The sequence below is a fragment of the Gigantopelta aegis genome, chromosome 9 (assembly GCF_016097555.1).
Source record: "Gigantopelta aegis isolate Gae_Host chromosome 9, Gae_host_genome, whole genome shotgun sequence".
Taxonomy (NCBI): Eukaryota; Metazoa; Mollusca; class Gastropoda; order Neomphalida; family Peltospiridae; genus Gigantopelta; species Gigantopelta aegis.
The window spans coordinates 12,840,770-12,866,815 of NC_054707.1; the positions used below are offsets into that span (position 1 = coordinate 12,840,770).

At 42.9% G+C, this 26,046-nt stretch overlaps 1 protein-coding gene across 1 annotated transcript in view; it reads left to right on the forward strand.

Annotated features, from left to right (window-relative positions):
- Positions 1–26,046, forward strand: part of LOC121382387 — a 38,245-nt gene extending 12,199 nt beyond the window's left edge. The window contains exons 10-19 of the mRNA XM_041511975.1: positions 424–558; positions 4,789–4,971; positions 6,421–6,577; positions 7,143–7,246; positions 8,658–8,777; positions 13,052–13,186; positions 19,151–19,342; positions 20,978–21,185; positions 22,833–23,127; positions 24,030–26,046. Coding sequence (XP_041367909.1) covers positions 424–558; positions 4,789–4,971; positions 6,421–6,577; positions 7,143–7,246; positions 8,658–8,777; positions 13,052–13,186; positions 19,151–19,342; positions 20,978–21,185; positions 22,833–23,127; positions 24,030–24,038 — 1,538 coding nt within the window. The 3' untranslated portion in view covers positions 24,039–26,046. The remainder of the gene's footprint in view (positions 1–423; positions 559–4,788; positions 4,972–6,420; positions 6,578–7,142; positions 7,247–8,657; positions 8,778–13,051; positions 13,187–19,150; positions 19,343–20,977; positions 21,186–22,832; positions 23,128–24,029) is intronic.

Genomic DNA, 26,046 nt, shown 5'->3' on the forward strand with positions numbered 1-26,046 from the left:
TTACGGTTCAAGCACACTATCCTGGACAAATGCCTCTGCTATCTGGGTTGTCTGTCCAGCACAGTGAATTGTTAGTGAGAGAGAGAAGATGGTGTAGTGGCTTTACACCTCCCCTGTCAGTTGTTAAAACTCTTTGGATGGGAGCCAGCATTGGGATGCGAACCCAGTACCTACCAGCCTTAAATCTAATGGATTAACCAATGTTGTTTTGAAAAAAAGCTGTCATCTTTGTACTGGACAGTTTTAGTGATAAATTTTGCTGTTGCTTGATTTAATTGTGTTTAATAATTGACCATAAAAAAAAATCTGTTTTCTGTATTATCATCAAATTTATTGTAAGTAGATCCACATACATTTAGTAAACCAACATATTCATGAAGTGTTTCTTAATAATGAGTCTCAGTAATGTTTGTTTTCTTGCAGAACGTCTGTTTGACAAAGTGGACAACTGCGTTGAACTGAAACAAAGTGGTTACTGTACCCGCGGCCTTCACGTCATGTCCAGGTGTGCACTCACCTGTACCATGTACCTTCCTCCAATAGAACACCCGGTTGTCTGTAAGTCTAGTGGCCTGTCTGTCTGTCTGTCTGTCGGTCGGTCGATTGGTCGGGTCTGTCTGTCTGTCTGTCTGTCAGTCAGTCTGTCTGTCTGTGCACCCCTAGTTGTGGTATCTTCCTCCAACAGAACACCCTGTTGTCTGTAAGTCCAGTGGCCTGTCTGTCTGTCTGTCTGTGCACCCCTAGTTGTGGTATCTTCCTCCAGCAGAACACCCTGTAAGTCTGGCCTGTCTGTCTGTCTGTCTGTGCACCCCTAGTTGTGGTATCTTCCTCCAACAGAACACCCTGTTGTCTGTAAGTCCAGTGGCCTGTCTGTCTGTCTGTCTGTGCACCCCTAGTTGTGGTATCTTCCTCCAACAGAACACCCTGTTGTCTGTAAGTCCAGTGGCCTGTCTGTCTGTCTGTCTGTGCACCCCTAGTTGTGGTATCTTCCTCCAACAGAACACCCTGTTGTCTGTAAGTCCAGTGGCCTGTCTGTCTGTCTGTCTGTGCACCCCTAGTTGTGGTATCTTCCTCCAACAGAACACCCTGTTGTCTGTAAGTCCAGTGGCCTGTCTGTCAGTCTGTCTGTGCACCCCTAGTTGTGGTATCTTCCTCAAACAGAACACCCTGTTGTCTGTAAGTCCAGTGGCCTGTCTGTCTGTCTGTCTGTGCACCCCTAGTTGTGGTATCTTCCTCCAACAGAACACCCTGTTGTCTGTAAGTCCAGTGGCCTGTCTGTCTGCCTGTCTGTGCACCCTAGTTGTGGTATCTTCCTCCAGCAGAACACCCTGTTGTCTGTAAGTCCAGTGGCCTGTCTGTCTGTCTGTCTGTGCACCCTAGTTGTGGTATCTTCCTCCAACAGAACACCCTGTTGTCTGTAAGTCCAGTGGCCTGTCTGTCTGCCTGTCTGTGCACCCCTAGTTGTGGTATCTTCCTCCAGCAGAACACCCTGTTGTCTGTAAGTCCAGTGGCCTGTCTGTCTGTCTGTCTGTGCACCCTAGTTGTGGTATCTTCCTCAAACAGAACACCCTGTTGTCTGTAAGTCCAGTGGCCTGTCTGTCTGTCTGTCTGTGCACCCCTAGTTGTGGTATCTTCCTCCAGCAGAACACCCTGTTGTCTGTAAGTCCAGTGGCCTGTCTGTCTGTCTGTCTGTGCACCCTAGTTGTGGTATCTTCCTCCAACAGAACACCCTGTTGTCTGTAAGTCCAGTGGCCTGTCTGTCTGCCTGTCTGTGCACCCTAGTTGTGGTATCTTCCTCCAGCAGAACACCCTGTTGTCTGTAAGTCCAGTGGCCTGTCTGTCTGTCTGTGCACCCTAGTTGTGGTATCTTCCTCCAACAGAACACCCTGTTGTCTGTAAGTCCAGTGGCCTGTCTGTCTGTCTGTCTGTGCACCCCTAATTGTGGTATCTTCCTCCAGCAGAACACCCTGTTGTCTGTAAGTCCAGTGGCCTGTCTGTCTGTCTGTCTGTGCACCCTAGTTGTGGTATCTTCCTCAAACAGAACACCCTGTTGTCTGTAAGTCCAGTGGCCTGTCTGTCTGTCTGTCTGTCTGTCTGTGCACCCCTAGTTGTGGTATCTTCCTCCAGCAGAACACCCTGTTGTCTGTAAGTCCAGTGGCCTGTCTGTCTGTCTGTCTGTGCACCCCTAATTGTGGTATCTTCCTCCAGCAGAACACCCTGTTGTCTGTAAGTCCAGTGGCCTGTCTGGTTGTCTGTCTGTGCACCCTAGTTGTGGTATCTTCCTCAAACAGAACACCCTGTTGTCTGTAAGTCCAGTGGCCTGTCTGGTTGTCTGTCTGTGCACCCTAGTTGTGGTATCTTCCTCCAACAGAACACCCTGTTGTCTGTAAGTCCAGTGGCCTGTCTGTCTGTCTGTCTGTGCACCCCTAGTTGTGGTATCTTCCTCAAACAGAACACCCTGTTGTCTGTAAGTCCAGTGGCCTGTCTGTCTGTCTGTCTGTGCACCCCTAGTTGTGGTATCTTCCTCAAACAGAACACCCTGTTGTCTGTAAGTCCAGTGGCCTGTCTGTCTGTCTGTCTGTCTGTCTGTGCACCCCTAGTTGTGGTATCTTCCTCAAACAGAACACCCTGTTGTCTGTAAGTCCAGTGGCCTGTCTGTCTGTCTGTCTGTCTGTCTGTCTGTGCACCCCTAGTTGTGGTATCTTCCTCCAACAGAACACCCTGTTGTCTGTAAGTCCAGTGGCCTGTCTGTCTGTCTGTCTGTGCACCCCTAGTTGTGGTATCTTCCTCAAACAGAACACCCTGTTGTCTGTAAGTCCAGTGGCCTGTCTGTCTGTCTGTGTCTGTCTGTGCACCCCTAGTTGTGGTATCTTCCTCAAACAGAACACCCTGTTGTCTGTAAGTCCAGTGGCCTGTCTGTCTGTCTGTCTGTCTGTCTGTGCACCCCTAGTTGTGGTATCTTCCTCCAACAGAACACCCTGTTGTCTGTAAGTCCAGTGGCCTGTCTGTCTGTCTGTCTGTGCACCCCTAGTTGTGGTATCTTCCTCAAACAGAACACCCTGTTGTCTGTAAGTCCAGTGGCCTGTCTGTCTGTCTGTCTGTCTGTCTGTGCACCCCTAGTTGTGGTATCTTCCTCAAACAGAACACCCTGTTGTCTGTAAGTCCAGTGGCCTGTCTGTCTGTCTGTCTGTCTGTCTGTGCACCCCTAGTTGTGGTATCTTCCTCCAACAGAACACCCTGTTGTCTGTAAGTCCAGTGGCCTGTCTGTCTGTCTGTCTGTGCACCCCTAGTTGTGGTATCTTCCTCAAACAGAACACCCTGTTGTCTGTAAGTCCAGTGGCCTGTCTGTCTGTCTGTCTGTCTGTCTGTCTGTGCACCCCTAGTTGTGGTATCTTCCTCAAACAGAACACCCTGTTGTCTGTAAGTCCAGTGGCCTGTCTGTCTGTCTGTCTGTCTGTCTGTGCACCCCTAGTTGTGGTATCTTCCTCAAACAGAACACCCTGTTGTCTGTAAGTCCAGTGGCCTGTCTGTCTGTCTGTCTGTCTGTCTGTGCACCCCTAGTTGTGGTATCTTCCTCAAACAGAACACCCTGTTGTCTGTAAGTCCAGTGGCCTGTCTGTCTGTCTGTCTGTGCACCCCTAGTTGTGGTATCTTCCTCCAACAGAACACCCTGTTGTCTGTAAGTCCAGTGGCCTGTCTGTCTGTCTGTCTGTGCACCCCTAGTTGTGGTATCTTCCTCAAACAGAACACCCTGTTGTCTGTAAGTCCAGTGGCCTGTCTGTCTGTCTGTCTGTGCACCCCTAGTTGTGGTATCTTCCTCAAACAGAGCACCCTGTTGTCTAAGTCCAGTGTCCTGTCTGTCTGTCCGTCTGTCTGTCTGTCTGTCTGTCAGTCTGTCTGTGCACCCCTAGTTGTGGTATCTTCCTCAAACAGAACACCCTGTTGTTTGTAAGTCCAGTGGCCTGCCTGTCTGTATGTTTGTCTGTCAGTCTGTGTCTGTGCACCCCTAGTTGTGGTATCTTCCTCAAACAGAACACCCTGTTGTCTAAGTCCAGTGTCCTGTCTGTCTGTCCGTCTGTCTGTCTGTCCCACTAGTTTTAGTATAATATGATTGTAATGTATATAGCATTAATACCAATAGCGATATAGAAACTATTAGTGTTTAGTTACTATAACTGGAAGTGCTAATATAACAATGCCAGAAAGTGCATGCTCGGGTTACGGCATAACCAAGCAGACGACAAGTCTATGTTCCCTTTATGAATAAAAGCCACTATCATTTTTGAAATGAGTTTGTTGAACCAGAACATTATGCTACCCCCACTTGAGATATGGTTCCAGTACAAATGTATGTGACTGGAAAACTTTAAAAAAATTAGAGATTTGAAGGAAGAAGTTTGTTTTGTTTAACGACACCACTGGAGCACATTGATTAATTAATCATTGGCTATTGAATGTCAAACATTTGGTAATTCTGACTCGTAGTCATCAGAGGAAACCCGCTACATTTTTTCTAATGCAGCAAGGCATCTTTTATATGCACTTTCCCACAGACAGGAAAACACATACCACGGCCTTTGTCCAGTTGTGGTGCACTGGTTGGACTAAGAAAAACCCAATCAGCTGAATGGATCCACCGAGTGGTATGATCCTGCTACGCAAGCATCTCAAGCGAGCACTCAACCGACTGAGCTAAATCCCGCCCCCAGATTTGAAGGAACACCTGATTTTCACTTATGATATAGACCTATATAGTTTCTTGAATAAAATATTGTGATGTGTTTGTAGACACTGAGATCAAGTGCCACCGCCCGGACCATGCGAAGGACGGGACTGTGGTGTCTGACAACACGAAGGCGTCGTACAACGTTGGCGAGGTTGTCAAGCTGAAGTGTGTCAGCAGTGGCAGGACGACATTGGCGCGCTGTCTCACTGACGGCAGGTGGTCGGTCGGCACGTACGTCTGTGGAGGTGAGAACATCGGCATCACAGTCCGACCTCTTCAAACAGACACCATGAATCCCTAGCCAGGATTTTTTTTTGGGGGGTGGGTGGGTGGGGAGGTGCACCTATACTGTTTATATTATGTTATAGGGTAACAGGCAAATATAAAATTTGGTGGGGTAAAAAGAGCTTGGATTGGTAGGGTGGGGGGAGTGTACCCATTCTGTCTATGAGTCATGTAATGGGGCAATAGGGAAATTTATAATGTGGGGAGGGGAGACAGAGCTGTATGTGGGGGTGGGGGTGGGGGTGGTGGGGTGTATTTTGCCATTTCTCATATTTGTTACTTTTTTCTCAGATGCATTCACAAATCATCTAATATGGCACAAACTGACCTGTAGTAAAAACAAATAATAAAAAATTGTGATATGTAATAGAAATAATTTTCTTCATGTAACAACCACTATATACTGGAGACCTAGTAGCCTCAGTGGTGTCGTGGTTAAGCTATCGGACATAAGACTGGTAGGTACTGGGTTCACAGCCCGATACCGGCTCCCACCCAGAGCGAGTTTTAATGACTCAATGGATAGGTGTAAGACCATTACATCCTCTTCTCTCACTAACCACTAACCACTAACAACTAACCCACTGTCCAGGATGACTCAACAGGTAGGTGTAAGACCACTACACCCTCTTCTATCACTAACCACTAACAACTAACAACTAACCCACTGTCCTGGATGACTAGGGTGTAAGACTAACAACTAACCCACTGTCCTGGACAGACAGCCCAGATGGCTGAGGTGTGTGCCCAGGACACCTTAATTGGATATAAGCATGGAAATAATTTGAAATGAAAAGTAGCCAGTGACCAAACAACGAGCTGGTGTGTCAGTGAACAGTCGTTCCTTTGTTCTCGTTATTGAAGTTTTTTTTCTTTTCTTCTGATGATAAAATTGTGGTTTAGTAATGGTTGATCAGTATTTGTTAATAGTTAAAATGATTATTTTGTTGGATTGTTATACTGGAATAACTCCCCTAACCCCTCCTCCCCCAAAAACCCCCACCCCAACAAAAACAACACAAATCCTAAAACAACAACAAAAAACAGAAAGGGAAGAAGAAAGTGTTATTGAACATTAAATATAGTGACATGGGATGTCGTCTTTGAGTAGGCATTGTTTAAATCTTGTCTCCCTAGGTTTGGTTTTCAGCTTGTGCCATTCAACTGATTGGGGTTTTTCTCGTTCCGACCAGTGCACCACAACTGGTCAAAGGCCATATGGTATGTGCTTTCCTGTCTGTGGGAAAGGTGCATATGAAGAATCCCTTGCTGCAGTGAGAAAATTGTAGCGGGTTTCCTCTGATGACTGTGAGTCATAATTACCAAATTTTATGACATTCAATAGCTGATGATTAATTAATCAATGTGCTCTAGTGGTGTCATTAAACAAGACAAACAAATTTCTTTAGCTTGTGCTGTGGGCTGGTCGTTCTACGCAGGGAACTGCTACAGGTACTTCAACCAGAGACTGCATCACAGCGGAGCCACCAAGAAGTGCCAGGCACGCGGAGGAACCATCGCATTCACCAGGACTGCTCGCGAAGAAGCTTTTGTCTTGGACTTGAAGTAATCAGAGGATAGCTTTCGTTTTCTTTACTGTTTGAGAAATGAAAGGGTTGATGTTTAACAGGAATCAATGCTGTGATAAAGTTGGGTTCTGATTATGGGTAAAGTAAATTGCTGCTAATTGCCAGTATCTAGATTTCTGTCTCTTTTTTTTGTAGTTAAATTGAGCCAGAGAGAGAGAGTGGGTGGGGGCATGGAGGGAGGAGAGAGATAGAGCAGAGAGAGGGGAGAGAGAGAGGGGAAGAAACAAACAGAAATGAGAGAAGTAGAGCAGAGAGAGGGGAAGAAAGATGGAGAAAGGAACAGATAAAAATGAGAGGAGGGAGGAGAGAGACCTGAGAGAGAGAAAGTGAAAATGAGAGAGACAGAGGAGAGAGAGAGAGAGAGAGAGAGAGAGAGAGAGAGAGAGAGAGAGAGAGAGAGAGAGAGAGAGAGAGAGAGAGAGAGAGAGAGAGAGAGGGGGAGGGAGGGAGCGAGAGAGAGAGAGAGAGAGAGAGAGAGAGAGAGAGAGAGAGAGAGAGAGAGAGAGTATTATTACTAACATTTTGAACTATAACATACACAGAGAGGAAGGGAAGACAATCTGGCTGGCTGCGACTGATGTAGAACTTGAGGGTTACTGGGTGTGGCCTGACAACACTAAAGTTCTTTACTCAAACTGGAAGAAAGGCAAGTCTTCTAATCATCCGTCTGTATCTATCTGTCCAACACCCACCTATACAACTCTCCATCTATCCACAACCCATTCAAACAAAAGACTATTCTTCCAGCCATCGGTTTATCCATCCATCCACCCATCTATCCATTTATCCATCCATTCACCCCAAACCCCATCCATCCATTCATCCATCCATCCATCCATCCATCTATCCAACCATCCAACCAACCATCCATTTATCCATCCATCCATCCATCCATCCATCCATCCATCCACCTATTCCACCCATCCATCCATCCACCCATCAGGCACCAACCCATTCAAACAAAACACCTCACCATCAAGCTGTCTATTCATCCATCCATCCATCCATACACCTGTCCAACCATCCATTGATCCATTTATCCATCCATCCATCCATCCTACCATCCATCCATCCACCCAACCATTCACCCAAAACCCCAACCATCCATCCATTCATCCATCCACCTATTCCATCCACCCATCCATCCATCCACCCATTCAAACAAAACACCTCACCATCCAGCTGTCTATTCAACCATTCATCCCACTGAACCCACCTACTTAAACCCTCCCACCCATTTATTCATCCACCCATCATAATCCTTCCATCCATCCATCCATCCATCCATCCATCCATCCATCCACCCACCCATCCATCCATCCATCCATCCATCCATCCATCCATCCATCCATCCATCCATCCATCCATCCATCCATCCATCCATCCATCCATCCATCCATCCATCCAACCATCCATCCATCCAACCATCCATCCATCCATTCATCCAAAACCCCAACCATCCATCTATTCATCCATACACCTATTCCACCCACTGAACCCACCTACTTAAACCCTCCCACCTATTTATTCATCCACCCATCACAATCCTTCCATCCATCCTTCCATCCATCCATTTATCCATCCATCCATCCATCCATCCATCCATCCATCCATCCATCCATCCACCTAGTTATCTCCCCCCAGTCCTTTTCCACCCTGGTCAGTTTCCCCCAGTAGAGACAACACAAGGATTATTATTAATTGTAGCAACTGATTACTAGATTAGGACTAGATCTCAACATACATGTCTTTTTAGAGTTTTATTATTTCTCCATTTAATATTTTAACTTTTCTTTTACTTTGTTCAATACTGTTGTGTTTACTCAATTTACATAATTCACACCCATGTGGTATAACCACATTTATTAGATCTTTCTGTTTTATGTAAATATAGTGGAAGGTGGATAGGAGGAGGAGGTAGAGTTGACAAAGGGGAAAGGTTCTGGAGGGAAATGACCGGGGGAAAAATGCTCGGAGAATTGATGAGTGTGAGTGGGTGAACTGTCCAAGAGGGGATTTGCCCTAGAATTGTAGTAACTATAAAACTGTTGTTTCAGGGCAGCCTAACAACTTTGGGAATGAAGACTGTGCAATAATCACCCCCACTAATAAGTGGAACGATGTTCGGTGCTTCTGGTATGAGAAACACCGCTTCGTTTGTCAAACAAGACTGGGCGGTAAGCAGTAACTCAGATGAAAAAAAAAAGAAGTGTGTTTTATTTAACGACGCCACTAGAGCACATTGATTTTTTTATCTTATCATCGGCTATTGGAAGTCAAACATATGGTCATTCTGACACTGTTTTTTAGAGGAAACCCGCTGTTGCCACATAGGCTACTCTTTTACGACGGGCAGCAAGGGATCTTTTATTTGCGCTTCCCACAGGCAGGATAGCACAAACCATGGAATTTGTTGAACCAGTTATGGATCACTGGTCGGTGCAAGTGGTTTACACCTACCCATTGAGCCTTGCGGAGCACTCACTCAGGGTTCGGAGTCGGTATCTGGATTAAAAATCCCATGCCTCGACTGGGATCCGAACCCAGTACCTACCAGCCTGTAGACCGATGGCCTAACCACGACGCCACCGAGGCCGGTCGGCTCAGATGAATTCTCTGCATCGAGTTTATTTATCAGTTTAGGGGCGGGACCTAGCCCAGTGGTAAAGCGTCCGCTCGATGCATGGTCGGTCTGGGATCGATCCCCGTCGGTGGACCCATTGTGTTATTTCTCGTTCCAGCCAGTACACCACGACTGGTATATCAAAGGCCATGGTAAGTACTACCCTGTCTGTGGGGTGGTGCATATAAATGATCCCTTGCTGTTAATTGAAAAGAGTAACCCATGAAGTGGCGACAGCGGGTTTCCTCACTCAATATCTGTGTGGTCCTTAACCATATGTATGATGCCATATAACCATAAATAAAATGTGTTGAGTGCATCGTTAAATAAAATATTTCCTTCCTTCCTTCGTCAGTTTAAGACATTAATTTTATTCTTATAAAAGTTAAAATTTGTTTTACAATCATCGGTTGGGGTGGGTGAAAATACTTAAGCTAAGAATGGTTCCACCAAGAGGGTTCGATCCTTTGGTCAAAGCAGCTCAGGCGAGTGCTCTACTAACTGAGTTTTAGTCCTACTCCTGTTTCCGACCAATGAGTAGGACTAAAACTGAGTTAATTAAAGCACTTGCTTTGACTAATATTCCTGTCCCAAGTCTTATCGGAGGTCGGACTCTGGATGAGCGTGTTCGAAACCCTAGTGGTATATGAGCACGTAAAACTAGTTACCTACCTACATGGGATGAGCGTGTTCGAAACCCTAGTGGTATATGAGCACGTAAAACTAGTTACCTACCTACATGGGATGAGTGTGTTCGAAACCCTAGTGGTATATGAGCACGTAAAACTAGTTACCTACCTACATGGGATGAGCGTGTTCGAAACCCTAGTGGTATGTATATGAGCACGTAAAACTAGTTACCTACCTACATGTACATCTGACCAATGGGGCCTTTTTTAACAACCAAAGTTAGACATTAAATACTTTTTCTTGTTTCAAATCTTGGCGTCTTTATATACAAAGTGCTCCTGGTTCAACTTTTGCTAAAACTCAAACTGGAATTTACTTCCTAAATATTTCATAAGAAGGAAAAAAATACATATTAGGAAGTAAAATGAAGTTTGAACTTCAACAAAGATTAGGATGATCAGAAACACATATATATATGGACACTGATATTCTAAACAATATTATACATTTAACAAGTAATTGTAGATGTTAAAACCAGCCTTGGTGGTGTTGTGCTTAAGCCATTGGACATTAGCCTGGTAGGTACTGGGTTCGCAGCCCGGTACCGGCTCACACCCAGAGCGAGTTTTATCAACTCAGTAGGTAGGTAGATGTATGGCCACTACACTGACTTCTCTATCACTAACAGGGGCAGGCCATTGGTCTACAGGCTGGTAGGTACTGGGTTCACAGCCCGGTACCGGCTCACACCCAGAGTGAGTTTTATCAACTCAGTAGGTAGGTAGGTGTATGGCCACTACACTGACTTCTCTATCACTAACAGGGGCAGGCCATCGGTCTACAGGCTGGTAGGTACTGAGTTCGCAGCCCGGTACCAGCTCACACCCAGAGTGAGTTTTATCAACTCAGTAGGTAGGTAGGTGTATGGCCACTACACTGACTTCTCTATCACTAACAGGGGCAGGCCATCGGTCTACAGGCTGGTAGGTACTGGGTTCGCAGCCCGGTACCGGCTCACACCCAGAGCGAGTTTTATCAACTCAGTAGGTAGGTAGATGTATGGCCACTACACTGACTTCTCTCTCAATAACAGGGGCAGGCCATCGGTCTACAGGCTGGTAGGTACTGGGTTCACAGCCCGGTACCGGCTCACACCCAGAGCGAGTTTTATCAACTCAGTAGGTAGGTAGATGTATGGCCACTACACTGACTTCTCTATCACTAACAGGGGCAGGCCATCGGTCTACAGGCTGGTAGGTACTGGGTTCACAGCCCGGTACCGGCTCACACCCAGAGCGAGTTTTATCAACTCAGTAGGTAGGTAGATGTATGGCCACTACACTGACTTCTCTCTCACTAACAGGGGCAGGCCATTGGTCTACAGGCTGGTAGGTACTGGCTTCGCAGCCCGGTACCGGCTCACACCCAGAGTGAGTTTTATCAACTCAATAGGTAGGTAGGTGTATGGCCACTACACTGACTTCTATCTCACTAACAGGGCCAGGATGTAGCTCAGTGGTACTGATGCATGTCAATCTACGATCAATTCCCGTCGGTGGTCCCATTGGGCTATTTCTTGTTCCCACCAGTGCTCGACAACTGATGTAACAAAGGCTGTGGTATGGACTATCCTGTCTGTGGGATGGTGCACATAAAAGATTCCTTGCTGCTAATCGAAAAGAGTAGCCCATGAAATGGTGACGGGGGTTTCCTATATCAATATATGTGCGGTCCTTAACCATATGTCCCTTGCCATATAACCGTAAATAAAATGTGTTGAGTGCATTGTTAAATAAAACATTTCCTTTCTTCCTTCCTCTCACTAACAACTAACCACTAACCCTCTGTTCAGACAGTTCAGATAGCTGAGGTGTTTGTCCAGGACAGCGTGTTTGAACATTAATTGGATATAAGTACGGAAATAACTACAAATGAATGAATGTAGATGTTAAAAAGGCCCTATTAGTTGAAAGTATCTTACACTGGCTTTGACCTCCGGATGACAGATTTGATAAAGTGATTAATGACCAGTGATTTGTTAATGAGGTTAATTACTTTATCAAATCTGTCATCCGGAGGTCAATGCGCAATATGAAGCTGGACCATCCCTTAATTGGGATGGTGATACAAAAGTGTGTATTTTTATCTATTGCCAATAAAGACATTGTATTTTGTTGGGTACCCAGCCATGTTGGCATCAGGGGTAATGAAAAGGCAGATTTTTGCTGCCAAGTCTGCTTTGGTGTACCTTATACTGATTTTAATCTTAATATCAACCAATTTGTCTTTTCGACTTGGCAATGTGATTGGGGCGGTGCGGTTGCGAACAAGCTTCATGTTATCAAGCCAGTCTTGGGAGAGTGGCAGTCCTCCTATAGACAGTGCAGGAAGGATGAGGTAGTCTTGTGTCGTGCCCGTATCGGTCATACTTACTTGACCCATTCATTTATCTTCAAGAAAGATCCTCCACCTCAGTGTGAGCACTGTCAGTGTCTTCTGACGGTGCGACACATTTTGGTGGAGTGTAAGCATAAATTTTGTCAGGAACTCGAAAAGATTTATTTAGACAAAGAAATGTGATGGAATCATTTCGATTCCATCCAGAACTTTTATTGCAGTTTTTACGTGATAACGACTTTTATTCTAAATTTTAATTCTATATATCTGTGATATTTGTATTTTTTGCACAGTTCTTTACACTGTGTTTTTATTTGACTCTTGAATTTTTATATTCATGTTGATCAACAAATTTGTTTTGAATTACCATAGTTTGACACCCAATAGCCGATGTATTTTTCATGCTGGGGTGTCGTTAAACATTCATTCATTCTTTCATTCATTCATTCATTCATGAGGTTAATTCTCCTGATTTGGGGCGGGATGTAGCCCAGTGGTAATGCACCCGCTCGATGCACGGTCGGTCTAGGATCGATCCCCATCGGTGGACCCATTGGGCTATTTCTTGTTCCAGCCAGTGCACCATGCCTGGTATATCAAAGACCGTGGTATGTAGTACCCTGTCTGTGGGATAGTACATATAAAAGATCCCTCACTACTGATGGAAAAAAGTAGCGGGTTTCCTCTCTATTATTGTGTCAGAATGACCACGTTTGACATCCAGTAGCCGGTGATTAATAAATCAATGTGTTCTAGTGGTGTCATTAAACAAAACAAACTTCTTCTCCTGCTTGTGTTTAGATCCCGCGGCGTGTAAAGACAGAAGACACACTTGTCAGCAGCTGCTCCAGAAGAGGCCGACCTTCTGCTTTGACTTTCAGAATTTTGCCAGACACGAATGTCAGTTCACCTGTGGCCTGTGTAACACAGAAGGTGGTAGGTACACTGTGAAGAAACGTCACACATTTATACCTCGTACCAGTAAGGAGTGGGATGTAGCCCAGTGGTAAAGCACTCGCTTGATGCGTGGTCGGTTCACCTGTGGCCTGTGTAACACAGAAGGTGGTAGGTACACTGTGAAGAAACGTCACACATTTATACCTCGTACCAGTAAGGAGTGGGATGTAGCCCAGTGGTAAAGCACTCGCTTGATGCGTGGTCGGTTCACCTGTGGCCTGTGTAACACAGAAGGTGGTAGGTACACTGTGAAGAAACGTCACACATTTATACCTCGTACCAGTAAGGAGTGGGATGTAGCCCAGTGGTAAAGCACTCGCTTGATGCGTGGTCGGTTCACCTGTGGCCTGTGTAACACAGAAGGTGGTAGGTACACTGTGAAGAAATGTCACACATTTATACCTCGTACCAGCAAGGGGTGGGATGTAGCCCAGTGGTAAAGCACTCGCTTGATGCGTGGTCGGTTCACCTGTGGCCTGTGTAACACAGAAGGTGGTAGGTACACTGTGAAGAAACATCACACATTTATACCTCGTACCAGCAAGGGGTGGGATGTAGCCCAGTGGTAAAGCGCTCGCTTGATGCGTGGTCGGTTCACCTGTGGCCTGTGTAACACAGAAGGTGGTAGGTACACTGTGAAGAAACGTCACACATTTATACCTCGTACCAGCAAGGGACGGGATGTAGCCCAGTGGTAAAGCACTCGCTTGATGCGTGGTCGGTTCACCTGTGGCCTGTGTAACACAGAAGGTGGTAGGTACACTGTGAAGAAACATCACACATTTATACCTCGTACCAGCAAGGGGTGGGATGTAGCCCAGTGGTAAAGCACTCGCTTGATGCGTGGTCGGTTCACCTGTGGCCTGTGTAACACAGAAGGTGGTAGGTACACTGTGAAGAAACATCACACATTTATACCTCGTACCAGCAAGGAGTGGGATGTAGCCCAGTGGTAAAGCACTCGCTTGATGCGTGGTCGGTTCACCTGTGGCCTGTGTAACACAGAAGGTGGTAGGTACACTGTGAAGAAACGTCACACATTTATACCTCGTACCAGCAAGGGACGGGATGTAGCCCAGTGGTAAAGCACTCGCTTGATGCGTGGTCGGTTCACCTGTGGCCTGTGTAACACAGAAGGTGGTAGGTACACTGTGAAGAAACATCACACATTTATACCTCGTACCAGCAAGGGACGGGATGTAGCCCAGTGGTAAAGCGCTCGCTTGATGCGTGGTCGGTTCACCTGTGGCCTGTGTAACACAGAAGGTGGTAGGTACACTGTGAAGAAACATCACACATTTATACCTCGTACCAGCAAGGGGTGGGATGTAGCCCAGTGTTAAAGCACTCGCTTGATGCGTGGTCGGTTCACCTGTGGCCTGTGTAACACAGAAGGTGGTAGGTACACTGTGAAGAAACGTCACACATTTATACCTCGTACCAGCAAGGGGTGGGATGTAGCCCAGTGGTAAAGCACTCGCTTGATGCGTGGTCGGTTCACCTGTGGCCTGTGTAACACAGAAGGTGGTAGGTACACTGTGAAGAAACGTCACACATTTATACCTTGTACCAGCAAGGAGTGGGATGTAGCCCAGTGGTAAAGCACTCGCTTGATGCGTGGTCGGTTCACCTGTGGCCTGTGTAACACAGAAGGTGGTAGGTACACTGTGAAGAAACGTCACACATTTATACCTTGTACCAGCAAGGGGTGGGATGTAGCCCAGTGGTAAAGCACTCGCTTGATGCGTGGTCGGTTCACCTGTGGCCTGTGTAACACAGAAGGTGGTAGGTACACTGTGAAGAAACATCTCACATTTATACCTCGTACCAGCAAGGAGTGGGATGTAGCCCAGTGGTAAAGCACTCGCTTGATGCATGGTCGGTTCACCTGTGGCCTGTGTAACACAGAAGGTGGTAGGTACACTGTGAAGAAACATCACACATTTATACCTCGTACCAGCAAGGGGTGGGATGTAGCCCAGTGATAAAGGACTCGCTTGATGCGTGGTCGGTTCACCTGTGGCCTGTGTAACACAGAAGGTGGTAGGTACACTGTGAAGAAACGTCACACATTTATACCTCGTACCAGCAAGGGACGGGATGTAGCCCAGTGGTAAAGCGCTCGCTTGTTGCGCAGTCGGTTTAGGATCGATCCCCGTCGGTGGGCTATTTCTTGTTCCAGCCAGTGCTCCACGACTGGTACATCAAAGGCCGTAGTATGTGCTATCCTGTCTGTAGGATGGTGCATATAAAAGATCCCTTGCTGGTAATCAAAAAGAGTAACCCATGAAGTGGCGACAGTGGGTTTCCTCTCTTTATATCTGTGTGATCCTTAACCATATGTCTGATGCCATATAACCGCAAATAAAATGCCAGTGCTCCACAACTGGTGTAACGAAAGCCGTGGTATGTAATATCCTGTCTGTGGGATGGTGCATATAAAAAATCCCTTGCTGTTAATTGAAAAGAGTAGCCCATGAAGTGGTGACAGCGGGTTTCCTCTCTCAATATCTGTGTGGTCCTTAACCATATGTCTGATGCCATATAACCATAAATAAAATGTGTTGAGTGCATCATTAAATAAAACATTTTCTTCCTTCATACCAGCAACAGTTAAAAGAACTGTCCTGAGTTTGCAGCCATTGTAAGACGTTTGTGATAACAGAGCCTTGTTGACGACTACTATTTTATACTAAATACTGAGTTTGCAGCCATTGTAAGACATTTGCCATAACAGAGCCTTGTTGGTGACTACTATTTCATACTCTATACTGAGTTTGCAGCCATTGTAAGATGTTTGCGATAACAGAGCCTTGTTGACGACTACTATTTTATACTAAATACTGAGTTTGCAGCCATTGTAAGATGTTTGCCATAACAGAGCCTTGATGGCGACTACTATTTCATACTAAATACTGAGTTTGCAGCCATTGTAAGATGTTTGCGGTAACAGAGCCTTGTTGACGACTACTATTTTATACTAAATACTGAGTTTGCAGCCATTGTAAGATGTTTGCGGTAACAGAGCCTTGTTGGCGACTACTATTTTATACTAAATACTGAGTTTGCAGCCATTGTAAGACGTTTGCGGTAACAGAGCCTTGTTGGCGACTACTATTTCATACTAAATACTGAGTTTGCAGCCATTGTAAGATGTTTGCGGTAACAGAGCCTTGATGGCGACTACTATTTCATACTAAATACTGAGTTTGCAGCCATTGTAAGATGTTTGTGATAACAGAGCCATGTTGGCGACTACTATTTCATACTAAATACTGAGTTTGCAGCCATTGTAAGACGTTTGCGATAACAGAGCCTTGTTGGCGACTACTATTTCATACTAAATACTGAGTTTGCAGCCATTGTAAGACGTTTGCGATAACAGAGCCTTGTTGGCGACTACTATTTCATACTAAATACTGAGTTTGCAGCCATTGTAAGACGTTTGCGATAACAGAGCCTTGTTGGCGACTACTATTTCATACTAAATACTGAGTTTGCAGCCATTGTAAGACGTTTGCGGTAACAGAGCCTTGTTGGCGACTACTATTTCATACTAAATACTGAGTTTACAGCCATTGTAAGACGTTTGTGATAACCGAGCCATGTTGGCGACTACTATTTCATACTAAATACTGAGTTTGCAGCCATTGTAAGACGTTTGCGGTAACAGAGCCTTGTTGGCGACTACTATTTCATACTAAATACTGAGTTTGCAGCCATTGTAAGACGTTTGCGATAACAGAGCCTTGTTGGCGACTACTATTTCATACTAAATACTGAGTTTGCAGCCATTGTAAGACGTTTGCGATAACAGAGCCTTGTTGGCGACTACTATTTCATACTAAATACTGAGTTTGCAGCCATTGTAAGATGTTTGCGGTAACAGAGCCTTGATGGCGACTACTATTTCATACTAAATACTGAGTTTACAGCCATTGTAAGACGTTTGTGATAACCGAGCCATGTTGGCGACTACTATTTCATACTAAATACTGAGTTTGCAGCCATTGTAAGACGTTTGCGGTAACAGAGCCTTGTTGGCGACTACTATTTTAGACTAAACACATTTTCTTGTTTACAATACCAGTGTCTGTATATCGAATGCATTTGCAGTCGTATACTAATGTTTGTAGCACTCAGTTTTTACTTTAATTTGTGATATATATTTTTTAGTATGTACAAAATTATTGGGAAGTAAAATCTAGTTTGGGCTACTACAAGCATTAGGACAACAACAAACACCTTGTAAATACAGACACTGATATTCTAAATAAGAAAATGTATTTAATTTTTATGTTACATCATCGAAAAGGCACTACTGGGCGGAAACACTTTACACTGGTTGTGTACTCAGGACTTTAAGGTGTTGTTTGTGAGTAATTCAAGCTTGACTTGATGTTCTTTTAAAAATGGGAAACTGTTTTTGAAATTAGAAAAATTCTATATACATGTATGTGACATTTGTAAAAGCTTTGTTTGTGGTATAAAGCAAAGTAGCAATACTTACTATAGTGAAGAATGCGTCTGCTCATAGAGTTTGAAATTAACATTTTCTCCTTTTGTTTTTAATCCTACACACATAAAAAAGGGATTTTCAACTCATAAAGACACATTAACAAAAGAATAATCAATTATAAAGTTTAGCTGGCTAAGCTAATCAAGAAAATATAATTTCAAACTCCGTGAGCCGACAACAATCTTCACTATGGGTGAGTAGTGGTGTTTTATTTATTGAATAGCCAGTGTTTTCACAAAGTGCACTTAAAAATATAATATTTTTGTTGCTTCCAAAATGTTCTCTTTTTTTTGTTTTTGTTATGTTAAACCATATGGTTCAACATAACCGAGTTAATAATAATCATACGAAGCACATGTGTAATAACAAGTGTGATGACGTGATTTTGGGAAGCGACGTCATAACATGACGTTGCTTCTCCAGTCCTAGCTCAGACTGTGCATTTGAAATATGACGTCATTTTGTCGTCTCCTTCAAGTTGTGGCTGAAACATTTTGACTTGGATCTTGTTATAGATAAAGAAAACAACAATAATAATATGGATAATAAAGAAATTATTACATTCGTATGTGAGTCGTAAATATGTTTTACGAAAAATCGTTTCGTAAAATCAGTACAACACACAAGCTCATATAATAATCTCTTTATATCTGTCTATTGTTTTTTTTCAGGGGGATACTTAGAATTTTTTTATTGTAGAGTATATAATATTTACAAATCACTTAATTATGCACTGGACACACAAGGTAGGCCAATTTATTCAGTGAACAAATGGAGACTAATTCATTGTGGTACCGTAATATATGTGTCAGTTAGACTCAATTCTTAACATGGGCATAGCAATATGACTAGAATTAGGGGGACCACCAACCATAACCCCAGGGTTCCATGAGTGGCCCGGAACACAACTTGTTGTTTAAGGATCTAGAGGTCATTGCCTTGTACCATGAAACCCTCTAAACTGAACACCCATGGGACCAAGTAAAAAGGTGAGTATTAAGAGGTATCTGGTTTAGAGAGGTTATGTTCTGTACTAATATTTAAAAGAGAATGCTAGTCTGAGTGCACCCGTCATAAGTTGGGAGTTGTGAAAATTACAATGCAACTGTCAAGTTGGCCTACTCCTTATTACCAGTTGGCCAACTCCGTATTAACAGTTGGCCAACTACGTATTAACATTTGGCCAACTCCGTATTAACAGTTGGCCAACTCTGTATAAACATTTGGCCAACTCCGTATTAACAGTTGGCCAACTCCGTATTAACAGTTGGCCAACTCCATATTAACATTTGGCCAACTCTGTATTAACAGTTGGCCAACTCCGTATTAACAGTTGGCCAACTTTGTATTAACAGTTGGCAGTCTGAGCCTAGTATGGCAGACTGAGTTGTCTTGGTTCTGAATGACAGTGTTTCATCTTGCAGATAAGAAGTGTTCGGTGCCGCGGCCGACCACAAACGTGACATTTGTGGAGAAGATGACAAAGGGTGAGGGCTTCACCCGTGGAGACACGTTCACTCACACCTGTATCGACGGCTACCAGCGTGTGTCGGGCGACGCAACGCGGGCCTGCGTCTTCTGTGGATTCTTCACCGGCAGTCCTCTTGTGTGTGTCGGTAAGAGGTGGCTTTTTCTTCATCAGTATGCAGTTCAACTAAAAAATAACCATGTGATAGGCCTACCGTCATAGTTTATTGTTCCACCACATGTTGTATGCAAGAACAAGCCTCCCAGACCTATATTTCCTCCTTTTTTTTATAGGATCATATAAAACTCCTATATTGAGATTCATTTCCTATATTTTCTATATTTGACTCAATTGCTTTGCCAAAATACCGATGTATAAAATATGTTACTGAGTTATATTCGCAGTGAAATTTGCCTGTCAGAAATTCAGAAGATGCTTTGAATGTGGGAGATCTGTTTCAAGTGCCAATCAAAATCCTGCTCACCTGATGAGGTGAGGAGGATGTATTACTGATACAAGATGCACCCACTTTCAGAGTATCCTGGATATCGGCGTGGACTGCTGGCAAGCCTTGGTATATATTTGTTGAGGCAGTAGATGGTATCTTGTGTACATACGCATGGTAAGAACATACCATTAGTAATGTAAATGTCTTTAGAAATATGTGTAAAATGCCTATAATTAATCATGATAATCGGTCAAAAAATTTCCTATAAAACTCCTATATTTGACCTAAAAATTTCTATAAAACTCCTATATTTGACCTCAAAATTCCTATAAAACTCCTATATTTGACCTCAAAATTCCTATAAAATAATATTTTGGAATGCAAATTCCTATATTTCCTATATTTTAATATGTGGCTAGGAGGCCTGCAAGAATATAAAAGGTACGCCAGAATATATAAACAACTGGGATTGTTCTACTGTATGATGGAAATAGAAAGAACACTAATACACTGTGCATGTTTCAAGTGCATGTGCATACATACTTATTTTGGGGCAGGATCTAGCCCAATGGTAAAAAGCTGGCTTGATACAAGGTCGATCTGAGATCGATCCCTTTTGGGGAGCCCATTGGGCTAGATCTCTTTCCAGCCAGTGGTACATGTTATTCTGTTTTGGGGATGGCGCAAGGGCAGCGTATCACTTTTTTGTTGATATTTGTTGTATCTGTGAAAATGTTCTTCATGGGTGAATTTGAAAGGAGAGTCTGGCAACCTCGAGCCGTTCCACTATTTTTTACACTGCGCTGCACTTGTGGTGCATATGAAAGATTCCTTGTTACTAATGGAAAAATGTAGCAGGTTTCCTTCCTCTCTAAGGCTATAATATATCAAAATTACCAAATGTTTGACATCCAAAAGCCTAGTGTATGATGAAAGTATAAAATATAAAAAAATACAAACAAGATTTCTACATGGCGTGTGGTTTAAACAATATTTATTCCCAATTATAATGCTGGTTGGGGATTGGCCAACAGGCAAACTGCATATATCAAGGCCTCTCCCTACAACTTGAAAATGTAATTCAGCTTTACACAAGATGACAGACCAATGGTAAATTCATTGATTCCAAATCTTAAAGGCATATTCCTAACAACAAATCTGTTCACAACCCCAAGTCTACCAAGGATTATAAATAAAAGTATTACTACTGAGATGGGGGAAAAAAAGGTGGGTTATTTTCTATACTGCATGGCGTATGTTTTTAGTACATGTGCATATAGAGAAAGAAAAAAGTGTGACATGTGAACGGTTTCTGTTTGTTTGTTTGTCTGTCAGACATTGACGAGACGATCGGACCGAACAGTGATGTGGAGCTCATGTTGCGACGACGTGTTGGTAAGAGACACCACTACTACACGGGGGACACCGATGAGCTGCGGGTAGACAGGAACGGGCAGATCGTCAGGTGGGAGTTCGTCACCAGGGCCGGGGGAGTGCTCGCCTTCCAGGTGTGGAGGCCCGTCGAGGACCTCGGGGAAAACCAGTGAGTTGAGGCGTAACAGACGACAGTGTCATCGATCACTTGTGTTTGGCATAACCATACGAGACAGGGTGGGTGTGTGGGGTGTGTGTGGGGTGGTGGTGGTTGTGGTTGGCAACTGCATGCATGCACACACACACACACACACACACACACACAGTGTGGGAACAAATCCTCAAATTCAGGCAAAAAACGATAGAGATATTCGGGCAAAATGAGTTGGCCTGATACCTTTTCACTGTGTATTTCCATCATTCTACACACAATATTAGTTGTAATCCATGTAAAAATGTGTAAAGATTCGTTTGCAACCCTATATAACTGTTTGGCAGTAATGCTAATATGAGTAAATGTTGTTATCCAGATTCGGGAGACTGCCCCCTCCCAGTACTGGTGCAGATCTTCAAATTCGGGCAAAAACGCTAGAAATTTGGGCAGAATGAGCTGGTCTGAAACTTTTTAACCATGTATTTCAATCATTCTACCAAAAATATTAGTTTTAATCCATGTTAAAAATTAGTAGTGATTTATTTGCAACCCTATATAGCTGTTTGGCACTAATGCTAATATGAATAAACATTGTTATTCAAATTCGGGTATTTTAGCTTAATTCGGGCAAAAATTCAGCCTGGTCCCTTACAAGAATAGGAGCTCATACACCTATGGCTTTTGGTGACCATGGTGTATACATGTATGTTTAATATACACTGCAAGCCAATGAAAATGTACCACTCAATTTTCAGTTACTTTCATCGTTTGTGTAAAATAATGGTTTATTTATCGAATGGATGGGAAAAAAATACTCCATCATATGCGGTCATGTGGGATAGAAAAAGTAGGCTACACCCTAGATGGTGGAAATTTCGACCCTGGGATTCGTCAAGCCTCGTCCTGGGTCGAAATTTCCACCACCTCGGGTGTACTTTTTCTATCCCACATGACTACATATGATGGAGTCTATCAATCCATACGAAGCACAGATGTAATAACAAGTGTAATGACATCTGTCTGTGCATGTGAAATATGACATCAGTTCGTCATCTCCTTCTAATTGTGGTTGAAATATTTTGAGACAGTCCTTCTTGTTCATAAAAAAATTAAAATACAAAATATGGTTAATAAAAAAATTATTACACTCATGTGTGTCATACTGATTTTACGAAACTGGTGTCAGGATTCATGTATTATATATTCACGTATTCTCACTCTCGCTCGGGAAGTGCGAAAATTGTGACACTTGTTTTGTTAAAATCAGTATGACACTCAATCTCGTCTAATAATCTCTATTTATTACCAATATGGTTACAAATACCTTGCTACATATCAAAGTGATACGTCCCACTAGAACGCCAAGTGGGACGTAACACTTTTGATGTCACATGATGACGTCATCGATTGACGTACTACAACCTTACAGGAATGTCAACGAAACAAAATGAGTGATATAAATTAAGATCAATTATGGGTAATAAATAGGATATTAAACTCGCTACCATTTTGTATGATATTTACTTCTCTCGTGAAATAATTTTCATTGTCACTCACTAAAGCTCGTAACAATTGAAAATTATTTCACTCGGGACATAAACATGATACGAAATGAAAGCTCGTTTAATATCCTATAAATATGTATCTATCTTGTTTTTCCAGCTATGAACTTGTTGGAGAAAATGTCTTCCGAAATATTCCTGACGGACTGGAAGTCAGATCCCTTCACGTTTTGCGAGATGAAAGAATACAAGTGAAGAACGGCGATCTCATCGGTGTGTATTATGACCGCGGTCGAGCACATCTGACGTACGATGTGTGTAGTGACGAAACGGTCCATGTGTTCACCATAGACCACTTTCAGAAACAGCGCTACAAAGCGCAAGACGTGGCAAAGTTTTCGGAAGATATAGGTTGTGCCGTGTTCTCCATGAGGGCTGTCATTGCGCCAAGTCCAGTAAGTTGCAGACTGTATGCTAGTTGTGGGTTTCTGTCAGTGTATATATGCTTACCTAAGATCATATCTATCTTATTAATCCATTACCGGGGTGGGGGGGGGTGGGGCTATAAGTTTTTTCTTCGTCCTTCTTTCTGTTTTTCTGTCTATCTATCTGTCCTTCTGTCTGTCTGTCTGTCCATCTATCTGTCCTTCTCTCTGTCTGTCTGTCCAACTGTCCCACATACAGTTTTCCGGATATTTTCTTTTCACAATGCCTTGAGATATTGAGCTGAAATTTTGTGTATAGCTTTATCGTGTACTGTTACAGATCAAGTTTAACTTTCATGGCAATTTACCCTTGTTATTCCAGATTATTTTTGTACGGATACCTCACTTATTTTAGACTGGTCAGGTCAGGTCAGGTCAGGTCAGGTCAGGTCATAGGGCAGGGCTTGAACTTAATGACAGCACTGATAGTAATTGCGGTTGTTGAGATATAACTTGCCCAAGGTAGAGACCATCACTGATGGCACTTTTCTATCATTGCTAAAGCTCCTCAACAATGGCATAAAATATATACACCTGGTATACATTGTCTGCCAATATTTAACATTTGAAATATATCTACATAGAGCAAAATAGCCTTTCAGTCATGTTTATTTGTCACTTTTTAAAACATTTGCCATAGGCAGGCTCACAATAGCCGTCGGTGGGACATTTCACCCATGGCAATTCTTTTAAAAATTGCAGTGGGAGACAAATTTTCACATTATAAAGAATTATTTTCACTCTTTATCGTCACTTTTAAGTACCCGGTAGTTGTTTTCTGTTTTATGGTGACTTTTGATGAGTAATATCCTCTTTTATCATAAATTATAATTTTTTTAATTAATTATGTTTTCTTTTCCTTTTATTTTCAGGAATTATGATAGGTAGCTCAGTGTATGCTGGAACAGATTTTAAAGACGAATTTAATTTATTTATATATTTTTTATTAAATATATTAATGGATTGTTAATTCAAATAATTCATGATATAAAGCCACTGCCTTATATATACTACTTTATGACTATATACGCATACACTTTACAAGATGCTGTTTTGTTAAATTGTCTTTACCAGTGCTTCCATGGAGCTAATATTCATACATACGAGTGTCACACATTGGGTTGTACCGAACATGTCTACACACATATTATAGTGTATTTTTCTCGGAATGTATTTTGCATTACATAATCGTGTATGAATATCATCTGATGGACAAGAAATTAGAAACAATTGTTAAAGAAGAACCCTGCAAGAAATTAGAGACATTTGTTAAAGGAGAACCCAGCAATTAGTTAATTATTGACCAACAACTGTCAGATAGCTGCTTAGCTGCAGACCTGATGTCAATATCAAGCACGGGGGGAGAAAGGGGGTGGGGTGAGGAAGGAGGTGGGTGGGTGGGGCTGGTTGGGGGCTATATAATTCTGAATAAAAAATATTGGTAGTAAATCTTAAGGCAGAGATGAATTTTACATGTAAAATACAGGAAATTGCATTTCAGGACATCTAGTTTTAAAAATTATATGGGGGAGGGGAGTATTCCCCCGAACCTCCTAAAAACATTGCTTTGTGACCTCAATCTCAGTCAGCCACCCCACCCCATCTCTATTTGCTTCTGCTATGTCTGAATATGTCTTTGGTCTGTTAGCCACCAGGCGACCGAGATGCAGGCCAAATGATTCCAGGTTTTATGGGAAACATGTTTTCAGTTCTGTGCTCTTGATATCATCAGAACCCACAGGAAAATGTTTTTCAGTAATCTTGTAGGTGCGTGTGCAGATGGGGGCAGGGGGGTTGGGGGTCGACTCCCCCCCCCTCCCCCCCCCCCCCCCAATCTGCACAATATTGTTTTTCTTTTTTAATGTATTTTCTCATGTAGCAGGATCACAGGATCACAGGATCACGTAGCAGGATTCAGCCCCCCCCCCCCCTCCCCTCCGCACAGTTTCCTGAACACAGACCTGTCTTGGTGATGGTGGACTATGTTATATGATTATGTGTAATGGACTTTCAGTTTTGTGATTTTCATCAGTACACTGCCGACATGCTACTGGAACATATCACTTCCATGAAATCATGTGGCTTTGAGATCTATGGAAAACCTTAATTTTTCCACAATTTTTTATTTTAAAATACCTACTGAAAACTGTTCCTATGTTTTTTGTGGATGAAAAGGTCACAGTAACCACTTGATATTTCAAGAAGGGGAGGGTGTTGGGTTTCAACCCACCCAGCTCTAGCAAATTGCTTTTTAATGCTTTTTCCAGGGGAGCTTGTCTCGACCTTCCTATAAAATTCACTAGCCACAGTATAGACCCCAGCCTGCTAAAATAACTGTGCATGCATCTGCATCTCTGAAGTGACATGACAGCACATACCACAGCCACTAATAACTACTGCAAGTGGTGGTCTTGAAGAATATGCGGTTCCTGTCCATATTTAAGAGATGATAAATATAATAGGTCTGTGCTGTTCTTTAAATACATTTATATTAGTACACTTACAAAAACAGAAAATTACAAACTTTTTAACAGAATGTTAAAATTGATACATGTATGACTGTGAACGCCTTCATTCCTGTGGTCTGAAATTTTGTAAAAAAAAAAAAAAAGACAAAAAAAATCACATTTCATTGGTTACTTAAGTTCGTTGATTGAAAACATAGTATAATAAATTTGTATTATGTTTATATGTATGTATACATGTATATTATATTTTCATTGTATTCTTAAATTCATTGAAAGTTAGACCACCACAAATTAAAAGTGATTTAACAAGTGTCAATTAAAGGGACATTCCTGAGTTTGCTGCATTGTAAGATGTTTCCGACTAATAAAATACTTCTACGATTAAACTTTCATATTAAATATATTTTCTTGTTTAGAATAT